Source organism: Erythrolamprus reginae, chromosome 4 (genome assembly GCF_031021105.1).
Source record: "Erythrolamprus reginae isolate rEryReg1 chromosome 4, rEryReg1.hap1, whole genome shotgun sequence".
NCBI lineage: Eukaryota > Metazoa > Chordata > Lepidosauria > Squamata > Dipsadidae > Erythrolamprus > Erythrolamprus reginae.
In genome coordinates, this window is record NC_091953.1 from 67,183,064 (window position 1) to 67,205,424 (window position 22,361).

Genomic DNA, 22,361 nt, shown 5'->3' on the forward strand with positions numbered 1-22,361 from the left:
CAATGGAAACTGCAGTTTAATGATTCCAAATGTAAAATAATGCACTTGGGGAAAAGGAATCCTCAATCTGAATATTGCATTGGCAGTTCTGTGGTAGCAAAAACTTCAGAAGAGAAGTCTCAAAATATGTGAGCAGTGTGGTCGGGCAGTAGGAAAAGCAAGTAGGATGCTTGGCTGCATAGCTAGAGGTATAACAAGCAGGAAGAGGGAGATTGTGATCCCCTTATATAGAGTGCTGGTGAGACCACATTTGGAATACTGTGTTCAGTTCTGGAGACCTCACCTACAAAAAGATATTGACAAAATTGAACGGGTCCAAAGACGGGCTACAAGAATGGTGGAAGGTCTTAAGCATAAAACATATCAGAAAAGACTTAATGAACTCAATCTGTATAGTCTGGAGGACAGAAGGAAAAGGGGGGACATGATCGAAACATTTAAATATGTTAAAGGGTTAAATAAGGTTCAGGAGGGAAGTGTTTTTAATAGGAAAGTGAACACAAGAACAAGGGGACACAATCTGAAGTTAGTTGGGAGAAAGATCAAAAGCAACATGAGAAAATATTATTTTACTGAAAGAGTAGTAGATCCTTGGAACATGGTTGGTAAATCCACAGTAACTGAATTTAAACATCCCTGGGATAAACATATATCCATCCTAAGATAAAATACAGGAAATAGTATAAGGGCAGACTAGATGGACCATGAGGTCTTTTTCTGCCATCAGTCTTCTATGTTTCTATGTATACAAGGTTTTATACAAGGTTTTGAGGGAATGTAACCCTAGCATAAAGCAAGCAAAATCCTTTCCCAGCATTTACTTTTTTAAACAGAAGCATATGAAATTTAGCAGGCCCTTGACAGAATATTTATTTTTATTTTTTTATTTAATTTGACTTCCATGCCGCCCAATCCAGAAGGACTCAGGATGGCTTACAACAGTATAAAATTACAAATAACAATAAAAAGAAGTCAAGAAAAAAAAGAACTAATTTCTAAAATCCTAATTAAAAATCCTAATTGAAACGATTCAGCAACACACATACTAGTCATTCAAACCGATTCATATACATGGTGGTTTATTTAGGAAGTTTATGAAGGAAGTTTAACATTAGCATTTCTCCCTTAAACTCCAACAGCACAGGGTACAGTTCAACACAACCAGAGGGCATAAACTGGGGGAAGGGAGAGATGAAAAGGCCACACATCAACAGTGATTTTGTTCATCCTTAGATTTTGAAAACATGAAGACAAGTGGAAAATTTTTCAAAGATTATGACAAGCTTGCTTTGTTCTCATTACATTACATATTGCACAGAAATATATGATGAGAGGCTACCAACTTTTAAGCAGGAAGTCACTGAGGAAAGAAAAGAGAACCTTTCCTGGCTCTCTTTGTGTTTTAAAGGAAGATGAATTAAATTGGCTGGGATGTGTTAACCCAGGTGTTCCAAATGGCATGAAAGACAGCTCTACATTCATAGCATGAAGGAAATAAATGAAAAATTCTGGCTCAGATACATTATCGGTAAAGAAGCCCCTTTTTGTAGGCAAAGAATCCAGTTGTAGCCAATGAGGTGATGAAAGTAGACCATCCAAGAAAGCTCAGCAGTCCAGGAACAGATGGCAAATTTCTCTCCCAAAATGTAACGGTAATTGGGAGTGCTGGAACCTCCTAGGATGAAATGTATTATAGTAATTGTTAGAGCATGGCCATCTGAGTAGCCTGAAGCTGCAGCATAGTGGAGTTTTATCAGAAAATTATCCCACCTCAATTCAGTGGTATTTAATTCTATGAAAACACATACTTAGATATATGTCTTTTTTCAGAAAGTGCATAAATGCAGTTGAGCATCTATTGTCCACTTCTGAACTGATGCTACCTAAAAAAGTTGGTTCTCAATTCCTATGCTTGGTTTATTAATGCAAACACTGATAAAATTTAAATGAACATTTCACTGAGCTGTATTTTTAAGTATGGCAAATAGCTTGGATCATCATCACCCATCATTAAAAACTGAGCTTTGGAATACCTATTGATGAAGATAAATGTATTCATTTTCTATTCATTGGGTTTATTACAGTCACATCATGTGTATTGGCTGTCATTTTCCAACCATGTGTATTGGAATCATTTCCCAAACATTGTGCACACTTACAAGCAAATTTTGTGTGCTCACAACACACATCAAAGTGAGAGTCATGCTGACATAATTGAAAGAGATTAAGAGATCTTTATTTAAATAAGATGGTAGAAACTATTGATCTTCATTCTTTTTGTGTGTCTCTTTCTTAATCACGTATTTACTTAAGTAATCACATATTATTTATTTATTTATTTATTTATTTATTTAATTTATTTATTTATTTAATTTATTAATTAAATTTTTTATGCCGCCCTTCTCCTTAGACTCAGGGCGTCTTACAACATGTTAGCAATAGCACTTTTTAACAGAGCCAGCATATTGCCCCCATAATCCGGTTCCTCATTTTACTCACCTCGGAAGGATGGAAGGCTGAGTCAACCTTGAGCCGGTGATGAGATTTGAACCGCTGACCTACAGATCTACAGTCAGCTTCAGTGACCTGCAGAACAGCACTCTACCTGCTGTGCCACCCCAGCTCTATATTACTTAAGTACTGTAATTACATATTACTCTTTCAAGCATCAGGAATATTGTCCTAATAATCACCTTAGTATGTACAAATACCACTCTGTAAAGTAATACTTCATACAAATTATTACAATTCTTGTGTTTTTCCTTGGGCTATTCTATTAAATGCACATGTGAGGACGTTTCCTATTAGTAGCAGCAATGAATAAAAAATCTAGGATAAAAAACCCATTCAGTTTTACTATCCGTTTTACTACTATAATGCATTTGCTATTATAATGTGTTATGTACTGTTGCAATAGTTTCTAAGCAGTTAGAGTTACTTCAGTTGTATTCATTTTCTATGTATGTGAAGTGATGAAAAAACGAATCTGCAAGAAATGGCAAAGATTTTCAACTGTTTTTCTTTAAACACTGTAAACATTCTTTAAATATATTCTCAATAAACTGGGCTAATAAATTTGTTCTTAAGTCCATAGTCAAATTTTTATTAGACAACTTCATCTTGTAGTGTAGGGTTTCCTGCCTAAGCAGGAAGTAATGCACTTCCTGCTTACAGTACTGAAGTAGTGTAGGATTTCCAGCCTAAGCAGGGGGTTGGACCAGAAGACCTACAAGGTCTCTTCCAACTTGTTGTTGTTATTGTCGTCGTCATCATCATCATCATCATCATCATCATCATCATCATCATCATCATTATCTTGCATTAGGCCCAAAACAGGAGAGTGATACAGTCAAATACACAAGCAATATATTCAGAGTTCTTAAAATATCATTTTTGAGCACACTTGCCTTTGATTCTGGTTCTGTTACCCAAATTTCATTCTTTGAAATTTTCCCCATGCTGTACAATATCTGGAATAGAAAAAATATATTTCAGTAACAATAACCCTTTTATATCAAATACATCATGCAATTAGAATATAAGAGATTTTTAAAAAATTGCCGAAAGGCCATTTGTTTATAGTGGGTGTCAGCAACCTGCAGCTCTGGAGCTACATCCGGCTCTTTTGTTCCCCTGATATGGCTCCGTTAGCTGAAATGACCCCGCCTCTCATTCACCCCTCCCAGTCACTGAGAAGGTAAGGGTGATGGTGGCAGATGGAGACTCACTCCATATTCCAGAGCAAGATAAAAGCACTCGTGTACTTGGCTCTTCTTCCAGCCCTTGTTGGTGCTGCGCACACCTGGTTGCTCAGGGAGATGTGCAACTTTCTCTCTGCCCTGAGATACTAACCTGGCCCAGCTGCAGCTGATGCTCCATGTAATAATGGGAGTGCTTCACAATAGGGGAGACGGCCTCCCCTCCTCCTTGTGGAACCCATTTTGGCAGCTGCTGCATACTGCTGGGTCACATTTAAATGATTGTCCACTAGGACTCCTAGATCCCTCTCACAGTTACTGCTGTTGTGCAAGGTACCATATATACTGTACCTGTGCATTTTTTAAAATTGCCTAAATGTAGAACCTAGCTTTTTTCACCACTGAATTTCGTTTGTTAGATAGCATCCAATGTTCAAGTCTGTCAAGATCCTTTTGTATATTGAACTTATCTTCTGGAGTGTTGGCTATTCCTGCTAGTTTGGTGTCATTTGCAAATTTGATGATTCTCCATCTATCCCCTCATCTAATCCATTGATGAAGAGAGATGAGAGGGAAAGGACCGTTGAAACTTACCTGAACGGTCTTCTCGATGCACTGCAAGGAGAGTCCAGGATGGGTAATTCTTCAGTCTGATTGGTCGGGACTGAGTTTAATTTAAATAATAGGCAGGTACCGCCCCCCTTAGCCCTCCAGTCTAAAGGAAACGAAGGAGCAGTATAGCTAACATAATTTTATTCAACATTCAAGGTAACTAGAAAAAAACACAACTCCCAAGGTATACCCTTAGCGGAAAGAGTCCCTGGTCCCCAATTTGGGTGGGTCTGGACTCTCCTTGCAGTGCATCGAGAAGACCGTTCAGGTAAGTTTCAACGGTCCTTCTCCAATGCACTTGCAAGGAGAGTCCAGGATGGGATATACCCAAGATATTAACCAAGGGAGGGAGAAGGATGGACCGGGGGCTCAGAGAAGGAACACACCCGCTGTAAAACCCTCCTCCCAAACGCTGCTTCCGCGGAAGCGAAAGAGTCAATTCGATAATGTCGGATAAATGAGGACGGCGCCGCCCAAGTGGCCGCCCTGCAAATGTCCTCCAGTGAAGCCTGGGTCCTCCAGGCTGCTGAAGTGGCCGTACTACGAGTGGAATGTCCCGTGAGTCCCTGAGGTACAGGGGATCCTTTAGTTCGGTAGGCCTCTCTAATGCAATCACACAGCCAGCGGCTGATTGTCCTAGGGGAGACTTTAGTGCCCAACGTTCTGGTTGCAAAGGACACGAATAAAGCCTCAGAAACCCTGAATCCTTGAGTCCTGCGAATGTAAATTTTCAGAGCTCGTCGCACATCGAGTTTATGCCACCTAAGCTCTGAAGGGTGAGTCCCATGGGTACAGAAGTCTGGTAGTACTATCTCCTGTGCCCTGTGGAACGTAGAGTTGATCTTTGGTAGAAAGGCTGGGTCAAGTCTTAAGACCACTCTGTCCGAGTGAAAGGTACAGAGGTCCTCCCTAATTGAGAACGCGGCAATCTCAGAAACCCTCCTGGCGGATGTGATTGCGACCAAAAGGGCCGTCTTGAGGGTTAACAATCTGAGAGGTATGTGGCGAAAAGGTTCAAATGGAGGTCCCGTTAAGGCGTGAAGCACCAAGGATAAATCCCAAGAAGGGAACCGATGGATCGATGGTGGCCTGATGTTGGCGGCCCCTTTCAGGAAGTCCCTGATCCAGGGGTGTCTAGTGAGAGGGCGGGAATTGCCCCCTCCTAAGATGGTGGATAAAGCGGCCACATGCCGGCGTAAGGTGTTTGGAGCGAGACCTTTTTCAAGGCCCGCCTGAAGAAAACTTAGGACCAGGGGAGGGGAGGCCTTCTGTGGATCTACCTCCCGCTCCTCACAGAACCTGGAGAAGGAAACCCAGGTAGCCTGGTATATTCTTCTTGTCGAAGGTCTGCGAGCAGCCTGGATTGTAGCAATAACTGCCTCTGGCAAGAGATGTTGTCTTAGATGCTGCCGCTCAATCTCCATACGGTCAGCTGCCACCATTGTGGCTCTGGATGGGAAATTGAGCCCTGGGCGAGAGAAATCAGATGATCTGGAATCCTCCAGGGGGGTGACACTGACAGTTGCATCAAGTCCGCAAACCAAAGGCGACGCGGCCAGTATGGAGCCAGCAGCAGTACCTCCGCTCGTTGCTCTAGAATCTTTCGCATGACCCTGGGGATGATGGAGATCGGGGGAAAGGCATACAGAAGTCCTGGTGGCCACTGCATCCGAAGAGCATCCACCCCTTCCGCTCCCGGGGTCGGGAAGCGGGAGAAGAAACGTGGGAGCTGGGAGTTGCTGCGGGTAGCAAACAGGTCCAGAATTGGCCTCCCAAACTTCCGAGTGATGTCCTGAAATATTGTGGGATCCAGTTGCCACTCCCCTGGATCCAATGTCTCCCGGCTCAGCCAGTCCGCGCACACGTTCTCTACGCCTGAGATGTGCTCCGCTGACAGGGAAGCCAGATTGGCCTCTGCCCATCTGAACAGGGACTCTGACTCCTTCATCAGTCTTCGAGACCGAGTCCCCCCCTGTCTGTTGATGTGAGACCGGGTGGCGACATTGTCGGTTCGAACCAGGACATGATGGCCCGTTACCAGGTCCGCGAAGCTGAGGAGAGCCAGGGAAACTGCCTTCAACTCCAAGAAGTTGATGTTGACCTCTCTCAGGTCGGATGGGTCCCAAAGGCCCTGGGCTAAATTCGAGGAAAGATGGGCTCCCCATCCCGTCAGGCTGGCGTCTGTCGTCATTGTTAGAAGATGCTTGTCTAGAAAGAGTGACCCCTTTTTTAGTGCCGGGGACACCCACCACCGTAAGGACCGTCGAACTGCCGGGTCGAGGTGCACTTGAAGGTGGGAATGGCTGATCCTCCTCTTCTGGTAAGGCAGGAGGAACCACTGGAGAGGACGTAGGTGGTACCTGGCCCATGGGATGATGTCGATACAGGACACCAGTGTACCTAGAAGCTTGGACAGAGACGAGAGCCTGGGGAATTGCTGTGGCGCCAAACCCCGGACGAGCCCTCTGATTGTGGACTGTCTCTCTTGGGACAGGAAGACAAGGCCCTTCCTGGAGTCTATACTGGTTCCTAGGTGGGCCAGCCGTGTTGTGGGAGTCAAGTGGCTTTTTTCGAAGTTGATCGAAAAGCCGTGGTCCTGAAGTGTCTGGATCGTGAGATGCAGGTCCTGAAGCGCAAGGTCCCTTGATCTGGACAGAATCACGATGTCGTCCAGGTAGGCCATTAGGCGCACCGACTGCTGCCTGAGGCCTGCCGTGAGAACGTCCAGCAGCTTCGTGAAGGATCTTGGGGCCGATGAAAGCCCGAAAGGCATGGCCCTGTATTGAAAATGAACTCCATCCAAGCTGAAACGCAGATATTGTCGGTGCGACGGCAGGATGGGGACATGTAGATAGGCCTCCTGTAGGTCTATAGACGTCATGTAGTCCCCCTGCCTGATGGCTGCCAGGATGGAACGCAGAGAATGCATTCTGAACCTCCTGTACTTTACATAGAGGTTCAGTCTCCGCAGGTTCAGAATGAGGCGTGCCCCTCCTGACGATTTTGGTACCAAGAAAATCGCTGAGTAGAACCCCATACCCCGCTGAGGTATAGGGACCTCCTCTATGGCACCTATTTCCAGCAGGTGAGATACCTCCTGATACAGGAGCCTCTTCTTGGACATTTCCAAGGGAGCACGACAAGGCAGGTAGCGACGAGGTGGAGGGCAAAGAAATTCGATCTGCAGACCTTGTGAAACTGTGGAAGTCGCCCATGGATCTGATGAGGTGTTGGTCCAGACGTCGGAGAAGTGGGTTAGTCTGCCGCCTAAAGGGATATCCAGAAGAGAGTCACTTTGTCTTTCTGAACCCCCTGCCGGAACCTCTAAAGGGGCGGCGGCCCTGGAAGGACCTGGAGCGATCAAATTGTGAGCTCCTGTCCGTGCGAAAGGAACCCTGGCCAAAGGATCCCTGAAAGTAGGACCTGGAACCTTGGTTGCTGGTGGAGGCGGAATCATTCCGAAAGGACTGCCGCCGTTGGTATGGTGTAAAACGCCGTCCTTGCTTTTTATTGGAGTTGGGCATAATCTTTTTCTTATCCCTATCCTCCACTAGCACATCGTCCAAGATATCTCCGAAGAGCTTCTTGCCCTTAAACGGTGAGGAGGCGAGGGCCCATTTTGACTTCACGTCGGCCTGCCAATTCCTTAGCCAGATGAGTCTGCGGGAGGCGACCGACGCGGCCATTGCCCTTGATGAAAACTTGGCGGCATTGACTGTTGCGTCCGCCGAGAATTCGGTGGCCGCCAACAGTTTGTTTAAGTCTTGGCGTAGTCTCGCGTCCTGCGGATCGACTCTGGACTGAATGTCCTTTATCCAGAGGAGTGTAGCTCGATTAAAGAAGGACGCCGCCGAGGCGGCTCTTACAGCCCAAGCTGACATCTGGTGGGCCCTGCGAACCACATTGTCCGCCCTTTTGTCTTCCGCTTTCAATCCCTCCTGGGATTCTGAAGGGACTAGGGCATTTGAGACTAGACCGGTCACCGGCTTGTCTACTATTGGTAGTTCCAGGAGGTCTTCCATGTGCTGGTCAAAGGTGTAGAAACGTCTATCCAGGTTAGACGGGCCCTGACCCGTCGCTGGGTTCTCCCATGGACGTTGTACAGTCTCTAGGAAAAGATGGGAGGATGGAACATTAATGGTCTCCTGCTTTGGAAACACGAAGAGACCACCTGTAGGCTGATCCAGAGCAGAAGCAGCCCCTTGACCTCCTTCACCAGCTTGGTCAATGGTGATCCTGGCCTTGTTCAGGAGGACCCGGAAGAGTGAGGCCTTGAACAGTCCAGGTAAGGCGGGTTGCTCAGGTGGCTGTTCATCGCCGGATAACTCATCCTCCGCTTCGCTGAAGTCCTCTCTGGAAAAATCATCCTCCTCCCCTGACTCCAGGATGGAATGGGAAGCTGGAGCCGTCCAGGGGTCTCTGAATCTCGAAGGAGCAGGGCCGGCTGGTACCTGCTGCTGCTGAGCCACACTAGCCTGACCCTGAGTGTAGGCGCTGACAATTAAGTCCTGCAGGGCCTGAGGCATGGTTTGCCAGGCATCCTGCGCCGTGCGCAATCCCGCAGCCGTAGGGGTGAATGTGGCTGCTGTAGTCTGGCCACCCTGGGGAGGCATTGGCTGAGGAGCAGTGGCTGTGGCAGGCCACGCTGCTTGTCTTCCAAATGTAAAGACATCTGGTCTGGAAGAAGTTGAGGGTTGGAAGAGCCTCTCCGGAGACCAATCCCTCACTGAGGCCGAGCCTACTACCCCTGGTGCAAATAAGGGGGAGGCTGGCTGAGGGATGGGGGGCTGAGCAGGTGCAAGCGTGCCTCCAGACCTCTGAGAGGATTCTAACTGTTTCTCCAGTGCTTTAATCCTCTTCTCAGCCTCCCTGAGCGCAGCCCCTTGTGAAGATTTTTGTTTCTGGGGCCTTTCCTTGGGGGTAGGGGGCCTGGTGGCACTGGCTTCCTCCCCAGCCTGAATGGATTGATCCGCCATAGTAATAGATTAACTCACAAAAGGGTTGAGTCAGCAAGGATCGATCTGCTCCTACACACGCTGGCGATTAAACAGCAATCGAGGGTTGATAAGTATAGAGTCCACAACCGGATCGATGCTTGTAACCGCTAGTAGTAATGGCGTCGAAAGCAGTAACTGCTCGTTGGTGTTGTGCGCCTGCGTGTCTCCCGGCAGAGGGGACACTTGGCGCGAAAACAGCCTTGAAGAGGGAGACGCTGTGCGCCGGGTTTACCCAAAAAACATGGCCGCCGGGCCGTTGCCCTGGCAACCGATGACGCCCTCAAACAGGACTGGCCTGCCCGCTCAAATTCGGGCCTTTCAAAATGGCCGCCGGCTGTTGCTAAGGGGAACGGGCGGGAAGCCTCCGCTGGCTCCCCCGCCCTTCCTACAGCGCTGTATAAAAAAACGGCGTCCACCGAGGTTTCTCCTCGCCGCCTGCCGAAAATAAGGCTTTCGAGCCTTTCAGCGCTTCCCCTTTGACTTCTTTCCGCCGATCGAGGGGGGGGGGGGGGAGGGGACGCGCTCCCCCTCTTCGCTGAGGACCTTTTCCTCCTGGTCCTCGGGTTTATTCGCAACGGGCGGGACGGACCCTCCCGAGGCGTCAACCCATTCCTCTCCTCCAGGGTCTACCTCGGAGGTAGTCTCCCTGGGTGCTCACTCCGGAGATAATTAACCAACCTAGCTCGTGTGGTTGGGAAAGGAGGAGCTGCAGACTCCTGGATAAACCCACTGGAGGTTTGGATCCAGGGCTGCTTGAGGAAAAATACATTCCCCCCAACGGCACCTGCAAGAAAGGAAGAGAAGAGAAAACAAAGATTTTGTTAAAAATTAGTACATACATTAAAACCATAAGCAATAAAGACAAATTTATTGAAGAGAAACAAACTCAGAGTCCCTATACTGCGACTGAGTTTTTAGACTGGAGGGCTAAGGGGGGCGGTACCTGCCTATTATTTAAATTAAACTCAGTCCCGACCAATCAGACTGAAGAATTACCCATCCTGGACTCTCCTTGCAAGTGCATTGGAGAACAGAAAGAGAAAGAGAGACAGAGAGGGAGAAAGAAAGACAGAGAGGGTGAAAGAGATAGAGAGAGAGAGATGCCTATTTCCCAGATAAAAGAAAATACTGTGGGCTACAAAATCTGGGTAGGCATGGCTGGGGGGGGAGTCATGTGACTAGTGGGAATGAGTGATGTCAAGTTGGGTATGCTCACCCAGGTTTTGTGGCTTCCGATTTTTTTTTTCTGTGGGAAATGGGTCCAAATAGCTCTTTGAGTGTTTAAGATTGCATAGTATGGACAATACAGATATTTTGTCTTGGAAAATTCAGTCAGGTATCAAAATAGTATCACAGTAACTTGGTATACATTTCATTGTCCTTTGGTCATTCTAATTTTTCTATGGTGCAGCAATATTGAAAATATCAATGCCAAGTTTCCAGATCATCTTTCAAATAAAACTAGTTTATGAGTCTTTCATGAAGGTGGCCAATAGCACTTTACCTCTCTAGCAGCTCTCTCTCCAGCCTGCACAGCTCCTTCCATATAGCCACTCCACTGGGTTGCTGTCTCAGTGCCAGCAAAGTAGATTCTTCCAGCTGGCTCACGTATTATTCTTTAAAGAAAACACATACAAATAAAATAGTGAGATAATAATTCCACTTGTAGATAATATATTTGTATGAACAAAAAGAGACACTATCCTACATTTTCTGTGAACTTTATAAAATTTTGTTTCAAGGAATGTAAACATTTTGCAATATCCTTCTTTGTATGGTTCGGGGGTTTTGTGTGTGCGTGGTTTTCACACACTTAACCAAACTGTATACCAAATATGGCAGTGTTTAAGAAGTAGAAGGGAAGTGATACATGTTTGCTGTCCATTTGTTACCATGCTGCTACTTGCACAAGTAATAAGACTTTTACCACAACTCAAATATGTTATGAATAAACTTTTATTCCCCGCTGCCCCTGGGATCAATAGTGCCCCAGCACTATTGAATACCTGAAGGGTAAATGTAGTCCAACTCCATTTGGAAAAGAATGAAGCTTTCTATTAAACTTCTTTCCTTCGCATCTTTATTTTCCCAGTATAGCAAATATGCTACCCTAAGACATTACCACTTGAAGAGTTTCCACATAATTCCAATATCATATCTTCAAATAATAATCTATAATTAAGCCCTGATTTTACATTTGACTTTCTTCTATTCAACAGTATTAAAGTTAAAGGAACTAGCTGCAACTTTATTATTGCCAAATACGTATTTTTTTAAAAAAAAGAAAATTCAAATATGTAATTAATTCATTGTTCTGGTCCTTTGTCAAATATCCAATAACTATGGGGAACAATGCCAAGAAATAGGAACGTTATTATTTTGTTTTACCTTCCATATTGGGACATAATGCCTGGTGGAAAATATGCTGTATAACAGCCTCCAGAATATTGTTCTGTAGACCAGTTCTTTTCTTCATAATGCACTGGCTGCAAGAATAAACCAAGATGAGAAGTAAAGTAAACTTTTTAAAAGATGTTGGCAGGATTAAAATTGGGATTACTAAGTATTAATTACATATCAACTGAAAGCAGATTCATATCAACTGAAAAGTACTAGGTTAAACTTCATAGGCTGCTTGCTGATAGAATCTATCTGAACAATTTGATTCAGTTAGATGTCATGGTTCTTGGCCACTGAATAAACAAAAGCTTTATTTGGCCTTCAATCTCCCAAGAATTAGAATATAATGTTTATTGTTTTAACTTTTTAATGAAGAGAATCTGTAATTTTCAGAACTCACACTCTTTTCACATATTACAGACCCATGGTGAAGAATCAGAAGTTATATCCAATACATTCAGCAAGTGATATTTTCCCCATTACGGTATTTTGATTTTGAAAACAGACTATCAACCTACAATTTAATCTGTTGTAATCTGAAACCATATTTATTTTAAAAGTAAGGTAGTCTTGTTCACTGACTTCAAAAAGAGTAGATATTTCTAGTGAGTTCCCGTAAATGTGAGGAATTGTGGATAGGGGGTAAGTAACAAAAGAGAAAGTAACCATGAGCAAGCAAGAAAAAGAAGACACCTTTATTGTCTTGTAAATACCAAATTAATCCAAATTCCAAGAAAGAAATATTTCAAATAATTCAGATATAATAAAATAACTGTAAATGAGATTGTAAATTCTTGCAAGATTTGGTATTTGCCTTAAGAGTGCCAATAAAGATACTTCACGGAAGACTGTTTAATTCTAATATCCTTATATTTGCTCAACTCTGAGCTGCTCTACACCAGCAAATGGCTTTACAATTTTAGAAAAATTGTTCTTTTTCTACTGCAAAATACAGAATCTTAAAGAGAAAGGGCAGAGGTTTATAGAGCAGTGGGGACACTGCTATGGACAGAATATAATTTGGGTACAATTCAAAGCTTTGGAAGTTGCATGAATATTACATTTGTTCAACAATATAATGTCCCATATTCTTTAAAATTTTAAGTATTGTAAAATCCAGGAATGTTGCTGTAGGATTTAGCTCCCTTTGGATAAATGGGCCTTTGTTCATCAATCTCCATAGATGATTCACCCAGATTAATTTAGTCAACTTTTGCACAGAATGCTATGAAACCATGAATCTAGACAATATCAGGAACTATCAAGAAGCAGTTTTAACTCAAACATCAGAACTGTTGAAGACCAGTAACAAAGGAAACGCCTCCCAAACACCTTGGGATTATGTTGTGCAATGGGGAAAGAACAATTTATATAAACAATATAATCAAATTTAGCAGAATCCTTATTAGGGTAGGATTGGAGGAAATGAACAGAGCTAGCATATTTACCAAAATTACACTCTTTGATGTAGCTCACATGATTATATACTGGTAGGTCTAGGGACAGAGTTATGAAAAAGTTAGTGGTTGACTTAAATGTGCTGTATGAATTCAGTCAATGGACGCAAAAAGATAATAACAAAATGATCAGATAGCTCTCCAAATCCAAATGCTATGAGTCTATGACCAAACACTACCTCTCATTTTCAGCAGCCTAGCCAAAGCTATTGTTAGATTTTATTAGATTTTATCTATTATTAGATTTTAACTGTTTTTATTGTTGTATTTATTCCTACTGTTAGCCACTGTTAGCCTACTGTTAGCCACTGGAGTGAGTAGTTGGTAAGTAAGTAAGTAAGTAAGTAAGTAAGTAAGTAAGTAAGTAAGTAAACAAACAAATAAACAAACAAACACTCACAATTTTCTGTCAAACTCCTCTGTCTCTAAGACATTCTAGGCACCACACTACTTTGGTTAAGCCCTGACTTTTTGTTCTAAGTAGGCTTAGTCAATTATCAAGATGGTTAACCGCATAATAAAAAGCTATTCTTTTTGACTGTCCCAAAGAACCAGTACTTCCATTTTTTTTGTCTGCAGCATGAACTTCAAATCCTTGCTCCACTTTTCTATCAGCCCACATCTTCTATTGTGTATCTGATGCTTCAGAAAAACATTGATGCATTACTAGTTCAGGATTTTATTTAAAAGGCTGAATTAAATGTTTTAAATATATTTTGAGCATGCATTCTAAAAATGCATCTAGTATGACCACAATTTATCTAGTATAACACCCATCTGAATAATGAGACACCTAAGTACAATTTCAGGAAAGCCAACTATGCCAATCTCTCAATTCTTAACTGGCAAACATTATTTTCAAAGTGCAACACTATTGATGATCTCTACAACACATTCTTACTCCAAATTAAAAGTCTTATCAGACTACATGTACCACTAACATCAACCGAAGGTAAAAGGAAAAATAATTTACCTGTCTCAATAAGGAAACTACAAACAAAAAAAAGATCTCTCTGGCGTAAGAACAAAAAAGTCCAAGTAACCAACTTCAAAAGCCGCTACAAAAGCATATGCCAGTGAATAAAAGCAGAATGTCTCAACTATCATAGCAAACAAGAGGAAAACCTCCTTCGCACTAAATCTAACCGTGCCTTCTACAACTTCGTCAACAACAAACTCAAAGACTCTAGACCTATCCCACCTCTCAAAGGACCCAACAACAAAGAATACCATGATGGTCCATCCAAAGCCAACCTCTTCAACTCTTTCTTTGGCTCTGTCTTTGTTAATAGTAACAGCTCATCCCCCATCTTCACAAATCGCACCTCTAACCCACCGACCAAACCCAAATCGACTTCACTATAGACCGTGTTGAAAAAGCAATACGAGATCTCAAACCTTCCCTATCAGTCGGACCTGACGGTCTTTGTGCATACTTCCTAAAACAGTTTTCCTCTGCTATAGCCGAACCTCTAAGCATTATATTCCAAAAATCCTTCAGGACCAGCACACTTCCCAAGCTATGGTCAAAAGCACTAGTCATCCCCATCTTCAAAAAAGGGGATCCTTCTCTCATTGATAGCTACAGACCAATATCACTATGCTGCGTCTCATGTAAAGTCATGGAATCAATTATAAATCAATCAATTACTCTTCACTTAGAATCTAATAATCTACTCTCTAACAAACAATTTGGATTCAGAAGGAAATTATCTTGCAACCTACAACTACTTCACTGCAAAAACATATGGACTACCCACCTAGATCAAGGAAAATCTATTGATGCAATTTATATCGACTTCTGCAAAGCCTTTGATTCAGTGGTCCATGACAAACTACTCCTAAAACTTAAATCCTATGGCATCTCAGGATTCCTTCACAGCTGGATTACAGCATTCCTGTCAAACAGACAACAAGTTGTTAAATTGGAAGTACCATTTCCACCCCGTCCCTGTTAAAAGTGGTGTTCCCCAAGGCAGCGTGCTAGGACCTACTCTTTTCATTCTTTACATCAACGACTTCTGTGATCATATTATAAGCAACTGTGTTCTTTTTGCCGATGATGTAAAACTTTTCAATACCACAGACAACATAACTATTCTCCAAAAAGACCTTGACTTCATCTCAGATTGGTCTAACACTTGGCAACTTCAAATATCATCTAGCAAATGCTCTGTTCTCCACATCGGCAAAAAGAATCCGAACCTCATATACAAACTAAATAAATAAAATCCCCACGCAGTAAAAGACCTTGGAATACTAATATCAAATGACCTAAGTGCCAAAGCCCACTGCAACAATATTGCCAAAAAGGCTTCTAAAATTGTCAACCTGATCCTACGTAGCTTCTGCCCCAGCAATCTCACACTACTCACCAGAGCTTACAAAACTTTCGCCAGACTCATCCTCGAATACAGCTCATCTCTCTGGAACCCACACTGAATTTCGGACATCAACATCCTAGAAAAGGTCCAATGATACTTCACCAGAAAAGCCCTTCACTCCACCACTCGAAACAGAATACCCTACGAAACTAGACTTACAATTCTGGGTCTAGAAAGTTTAGAACTACGATGCCTTAAACATGATCTAAGTATTGCCCACAAGATCATATACTGCAACATCCTGCCTGTCAACAATTACTTCAGCTTCAACCACAATAACACAAGAGCACGCAACAGGTTCAAACTTAATATCAACCGCTCCAAACTTGACTGTAAAAAATATGACTTTAGCAATCGAGTTGTTGAAGCATGGAACTCATTACCAGACTCCGTGGTGTCAATCCCCAACCCCCAACATTTTTCCCTTAGACTTTCCACGGTTGACTTCTCCAGATTCCTTAGAGGTCAGTAAGGGGTGAGCATAAGTGCAGTAGTCTGCCTTCCGTCCCCTGTCCAATTGTCTCTCCTATATTTTATATATCTTTTCTCCCATTCATATATCCTTCCTCTACTCTTCGTTGATGTATTCTATTTTCATATCTCTTCTTCTATCCCTTCCCTGATATTTACTACTACACGTTTTTATTCTCTTTAACTTTCAATTTGTATTGGACAAAATAAATAAATAAACAAAATAAATAAAATGTTGTAACAATCAATACTCCACCAATTTAAATGTTCTTCTTCCTTACATGTAAAGCTTCTTCTGATCCTAGCACTTTAGCGTACAATTCACAGATTTTTTTCTTTCTGTAGGAAGGATGAAATGTTGAAAACTAATCTAAATTCATAATTAGCTTTTAAAGTAACATCACAAGACATTCAATTTGGGAGTAGAGAAATGAGATAAACAAATAATGCAGTTAAACCAAAATAGAATACAGTACATAATTCCAAAAATATTTATTCTAAACTACAGCAAAATTTACACATTTTTAACATATTGAGTTGGAGTACTGTTGGGGAGGAGTACTTTAGAAATGGTTACATTTTGTCTTGTGTCTCTTTACTAAAACTCTATGGTTATGTAATGAAATTCAGGGTTACTAAAACTCTATGGTTATGTAATGAAATTAAGACTCTCCAAAATTTTTCAAAATTTCCCACCAATTTCCCACCTCTCTTGATTTATTCTGATCCTTAGGAACTAAGTTTTGAGTTTTGGAAACCTGGATTAATAAGTTGTTATGAAAAATTACTATCTTTCAACAAAGGTAGAAAACAATACTTTAATGGTATATTAACACAGAATTAATTATTCTGAGAGAATGAAAAACAAATATTTAAATAAGAAAAACTTGCAAAATCCATTGATTCTTACCTCTCTTCTTTGCTAACGTTTGCTAGTCCAAAGGCTTTTCTTGCAAGAATAAATCTAAATATAAAAAGAATTTTCCATCAGAGTTACATAAATGAATATAGATCCCCATGCAACACATATGAACAATAATACTGCTCAAAGAAAAAAATACTGTGCAGTGGTACCTCTACCTAAGAATGCCTCTACTTAAGAACTTTTCTAGATAGGAACTGGGTGTTCAAGATTTTTTTGCCTCTTCTTAAGAATCATTTTCTACTTAAGAACCTGAGCCTGGAAAAATTTCCCAGGAAATTTGAGAGCGACACGAAGGCCCGGCCAGTTTCCTGCCATTCCCCCTTTAATCCCAGCCATCTTGGGCTTTTCTGGGCTGCCAGAGGAGCCTTTCAGCGGTGCTTAAGGAGGCTTTGGCAGTCCAGAGCGAATGAAGCATTATCCTTTCTCTGGGTGCTTGGAGAGGGAATAAACCTCTGACAGCACCCAGAGAAAAGAAACGCTCCCTTCGCTCTGGGCTGCCCAGAGTGAACGGAGTATTTTTCTTTCTGTGGGTGCTTGGAGAGGGAATAAACCACTTTGCTGTGGTGACCCCCTCGCGCTGCCTCCCATACAAAGCGAGTGAGTGAGAGTAAAGGGGAGCCCTTCAGCATGGGAAGGAAGAGGAAACAGGTACAAGCAACAGCAACAGCCGCTTTTTGGTAAAAGGAGTGGGAGGTTTCCCCCTCTCGCCTGCCTGGGTTTCTCTCTCTGGTGCCATATATGTGAGGCAGCCTCACACTGGGTATATGGGATGCGCGTGCTCCTTTTCGCTTCCTCACAGTCCCTCTTTTTTTTTTAAGCCTTAAAGTTTTGGATTTTTTTGATTCCTCTTACCTCACCTTCTCCCTTCAGAAGTGACTGTCGTTGTCGTCCTCCTCCTCTTCTTCCTCATTCTCTTCCCACCCAAATTCTGAGTTTTTATTTCTTTCCTAATGGGTTTTCACGCATTACAGTATTTGCTTTTACATTGATTCCTGTGGGAAAAATTGCTTCTACTTACAAACTTTTCTACTTAAGAACCTGGTCACAGAATGAATTAAGTTCTTAAGTAGAGGTACCACTGTATCTTGAAAATATGACCAATCTAGTTTTTGCCTGGCACTTATTCAAGTACATATATGGCAGAAAGTCAAATGCTAACCATTGTAGCTGGGGTTCTCAAACTGTATAGTGAGACCTTCCCCTTTCCCAGGATAATAGGCAAATAGTTTATTTGGGCTTGAAATCAGGTCAAAATGTGTGAGAAGAGAAGAATCAATTCAACATCCATGGTAGAAGGAAGCTTTCAGTTGCACTATCCCCCTTATGCCAAGCAGCTGCAGAAGGATAGTCGGCTTTGCACATCCCTTTGAATAATAGGTATAAAACTGTGAGAGTGAAGGGCCATTGCCAGGAGCATGGATCCTTCACCACTGTCTGCAGGTAGAACCTCTTGCCTCCCAGTGGAGCAGCCTGGTAGATTAGGGCTATCCCAATGCTTCTTAATTGAACTTCCACCTCATGATCTCATTCTGGAATCAAGATCAGTGGAGAACCTCAAGCAGCTGATTCTACTTTATCACTGGAGGCAATTCAAGTCAGCAAGACTCTACAAATCATCCCCACCTCCACCACTAACACCTCTGAGCCACACAGTCATAATCAGCAAAGGAGTGGCAATTTAGCCAGCAATGGAGAAGAGGAAAAGACTCGATGCTTAGCCAGACTTAGCTGGCCTTCTTTTTGATATCTGGTCTATGGGAGGCCTGTTCTGCATGGCAGTTTTCATAGGGTACTGACTTTGTGCTGCAAAGTAGGGATATCTTTTTGTGCATGTGTGGGAGTGTGTGGATGCACATGCAATGAAAAGGAAAGGAAGTGGGAGAATCTACAGGGAAGAAAGTGAAGCAGTGGCGTCAGTATCTGGAGGCAATGCTGTGTCTGTTTTCAAAGAAACTTCAGAAGAAGACCTCAACAACACACGAGTACACAACAGATTCAAACTTATTGTAAACCGCTCCAAACTTGACTTCAAAAAGTACGACTTTAGTAATCAAGTGGTCGAAGCATGGTACTCACTACCAGACTCTGTAGTGTCATCTCCCAACCTTAGACTTTCCACCATTGACCTCTCCAGATTCCTAAGAGGTCAATAAGGGGCATGCATAAGTGCACCAGCGTGCCTTCCGTCCCCTGTCCTATTGTCTCTTTATGTTTTACTAGCCTCATGTATATGAATACTATTATTTCTAATGTTTTTCTAATCTTTTATTCATGTATATTAATATGATTGTATGTTCACATACCTACATTATGTACTAGACAAAACAAATAAAATAAAATAAATAAATAAATAAATAAAATAAGACCCCTTTAAGGTGCTACTATTGGGCATGGAGTTTAAAATGATGGTGTTCAATCTGAAAAGACAGTAACATTAGCATATGTATTTTTCCTCACTTCCTGTGTAATTGATACAAAGACATTCTGCAGCATGACATGAAATATATATTTATTTCCCAGCAATGTTAGGAATTGAAGTAGAGAACCTTGTCTCAGACAGAACAGCTGTGTAGAAACAGCATCAAGCCTACCAAGAAATACAGACACAAACTGTTATTAAAACACAAGTTATTTACTGCTAGTAAAAACTTTTAATATTTTCTTAATGGTGGTGTCTGTTTAAAGTTTGTGAAATCATAAATAAGTCTTTTTGGTGTGCCAGCTCCTAATTAATGTCTTAATAACTGCGCAGAGTCAAAGCACAAAGCAAAGCAAGCAGTTCAAATAAATTAGTGTATCAGATTTTTCTTCACTTTAACATACAAACCCTGGAGGTCATTAGCATCTGAAAAAAATGCCATTTGAAATTCACAAAAAGCCAAGCAGGATTTGCAAAGGACAGGACCAGACCTGGAATGAACTAGGTTGACTACTGCACTGAAGAATGGCATGGCTAAGCCTTAAATAGTCCAAGGGCGTTGCCAATTAGCCTGCATCTCTATTCACAAAGAGATCTCCTTCTGCATAGCCACTCTTGCCTTCTAACAGCCCTGCGTGCCCTAGCATTAAGAAGAGGCACCTCATCTTCTCCTGAATCACTCACGTGCACCTCGGGAGGTACAGAAGGCCCTGGTTGGCTTTCAGCCTCTGACACCATATCTTCTCTGATCTCCTCACTATCAGACTTGGGTGCCAGGTACATGGGCTAATGGTACCATGCCACAACCACTGCTTGATCCTTGGGATCCATGACCAGCTGCGTGGGAAATGGATGGGCCACAACAAGCTGTTGTATGTTTTATGTAGAGTTCAATGAGTCCAATTAGAAATGGTAAAACCTAATATTACTGAAGGAAAAAAGACAGCACTGAGAACACACATGTTCTCAAGTTTTTAGGACTCAAAGCTATAAGCAAATTTTCATTACAACTTTATTCATATTTGGTAGCCAAACACATAAATGCTAGATTTCTTACCCCATAAGAGCAGGAATAGATCCATCTGGTTTAGTATCATCTAATGTTGCTGAAATAGGAGCATCGTCATCCAGAATAATTGTGGCACCACAGAAACCTGACAGAAAAATAAAATGAGGACAGCCAACACAAAAATTCAATTCAGAGCATAATTTATTTTATAAGCATTTTCAGTGGTCTCTTTTTTATGACTGCTCATATTATGTGGTGTTTGATCAGAAGGTATTAGAATATTCTTTAAAAAGTGTCATAAAACAGATTCCATTCATACCCAACTTCTTCCAGAAGGCTTCTTTGTAGTACATCATGCATTTAATGACAGAACCCATTGGGAGGCGCTGGATTAATTGGTTTCTTATTGTTGGCAGTTCTGGAGTGAAATGAATCTTTCCAGTCAATATTGGTGGAATGGCACTGATGATATATTTGCCCTGTTAAATACACCATAGGCAACCTTTGACACATTTTGAAAATTATTTCTATATTTCAATTCATTTTGGACTAAATTTATTTTTGAAATTGCAATTGGAAATAAATGAGTTGCTCCTCCTCTTTCTCTTTCTCTTTCTCCTTCTCCTCCTCCCGCCTCCTCTACAGCCCACACTCATTCTGTTTTTTTAAAAAAGACAATTCCAACCACTTCCCTTTTAAAATGAAAAAAAATTCCTGTATTGGGCAATGATCTCATATACTTTCACCCTTTCCTTTCTCAGTCTAGCTTTCCTAAAACAAAGCCTCAAGTCCCAACCAAATTCATTTATTACTTTAAGTAAATTTATAAAGCTGCAACTCACTTTCAGTGGCTTCGGGTGGCTTATAAAGATAAAAACCCAATATAAAAAATAGCAGCAACAATCCCCTACCTTCTTAGTAATAACAGTCAATCAAATAAGCCAAATAAGCCATTTGATATGAGCTCTATTCCAATTTTGGTTCCCCAGGCCTATTAGCAAAACCAGATCTCACTTGTTAAACTAAGGACCAATCTTATCAGGGGTGATGTTTGTTTGTTTGTTTGTTTGTTTATTTATTTATTTATTGTATTCGTATGCCGGCCCTACAGCACCCTACAGAGTAACAGAACTGGCAGGGACCTTGTAGTCATCTAGTCCATTCCCCACCCAAGCAGGAGACCCTACACCATTTCTGACAGATGGCAGTCCAGTCTCTTCTTTTGAAAGCTTCCAGTGATAAAGCTCCCACAACTTCCAAAGGCAAACTGTTCAATTGGTTAATTGTTCTCATTGTCAGAAAATGTCTCTTTATTTCTATTCCTTGATCAGTTTCCATCCATTATTCCTTTTCTGGCCTTCAGGTGCTTTGGAAAATAGCTTGACCCTCTCCTCTCTGTAGCAGGAGTACTAAAACACTGCTTCAAGTCCTGGAACATTCCTTGGTTTTTTAAAATATTATTTTATTATTATTATTATTAATAATAATAATTAGATTTGTATGCTGCCCTTCTCTGAAGACTCGGGACGATTCACAAGACATAATATAAAATAGAGAGTATAGCCGCCCCGAGTATAGCCGTCCCGAGTCTACGGAGAGGGGCGGCATACAAATCTAATAAATAAGTAAGTAAGTAAGTAAGTAAGTAAGTAAGTAAGTAAGTAAATAAATAAATAAATAAATAAATAAATAAATCTAATTAATTAAAAACTACAAGCTAAAACCCCAAAATATTAAAATCAGTCAGCCAATTCAATCATAATTAGTGATGGGTAAACCCAATGGTGTTCGGGTTCAGTAAGTTCAGATGAACTTCACGTAAAATTCAGCCAAACCCGAACGGTTCATGGTGCAAAGCTCCGCCCCCGGAATCCCATCATTTTTTAATTTTATGGATTTTTTATTTTTATTTATTTTTATTTTTACGAAAAAGGACGTCGCAGTGGCGCCGCAAGCAAAAAGAGGTCCTTTCACATGAAAATAAAAACT

The 22,361-nt window shown here is 41.9% G+C and overlaps 1 protein-coding gene across 1 annotated transcript in view; it reads right to left on the reverse strand.

Annotated features, from left to right (window-relative positions):
• Nucleotides 1–1,062: 1,062 nt before the first annotated feature.
• Nucleotides 1,063–22,361, reverse strand: part of LOC139166676 (amine oxidase [flavin-containing] A-like) — a 47,007-nt gene continuing 25,708 nt past the window's right edge. Inside the window, exons 8-15 of the mRNA XM_070750525.1 lie at nt 20,692–20,851; nt 20,421–20,517; nt 16,930–16,983; nt 16,301–16,358; nt 11,696–11,793; nt 10,812–10,923; nt 3,408–3,470; nt 1,063–1,675 (exon numbers count right to left, since the gene is read on the reverse strand). Coding sequence (XP_070606626.1) covers nt 1,523–1,675; nt 3,408–3,470; nt 10,812–10,923; nt 11,696–11,793; nt 16,301–16,358; nt 16,930–16,983; nt 20,421–20,517; nt 20,692–20,851 — 795 coding nt within the window. The 3' untranslated portion in view covers nt 1,063–1,522. The remainder of the gene's footprint in view (nt 1,676–3,407; nt 3,471–10,811; nt 10,924–11,695; nt 11,794–16,300; nt 16,359–16,929; nt 16,984–20,420; nt 20,518–20,691; nt 20,852–22,361) is intronic.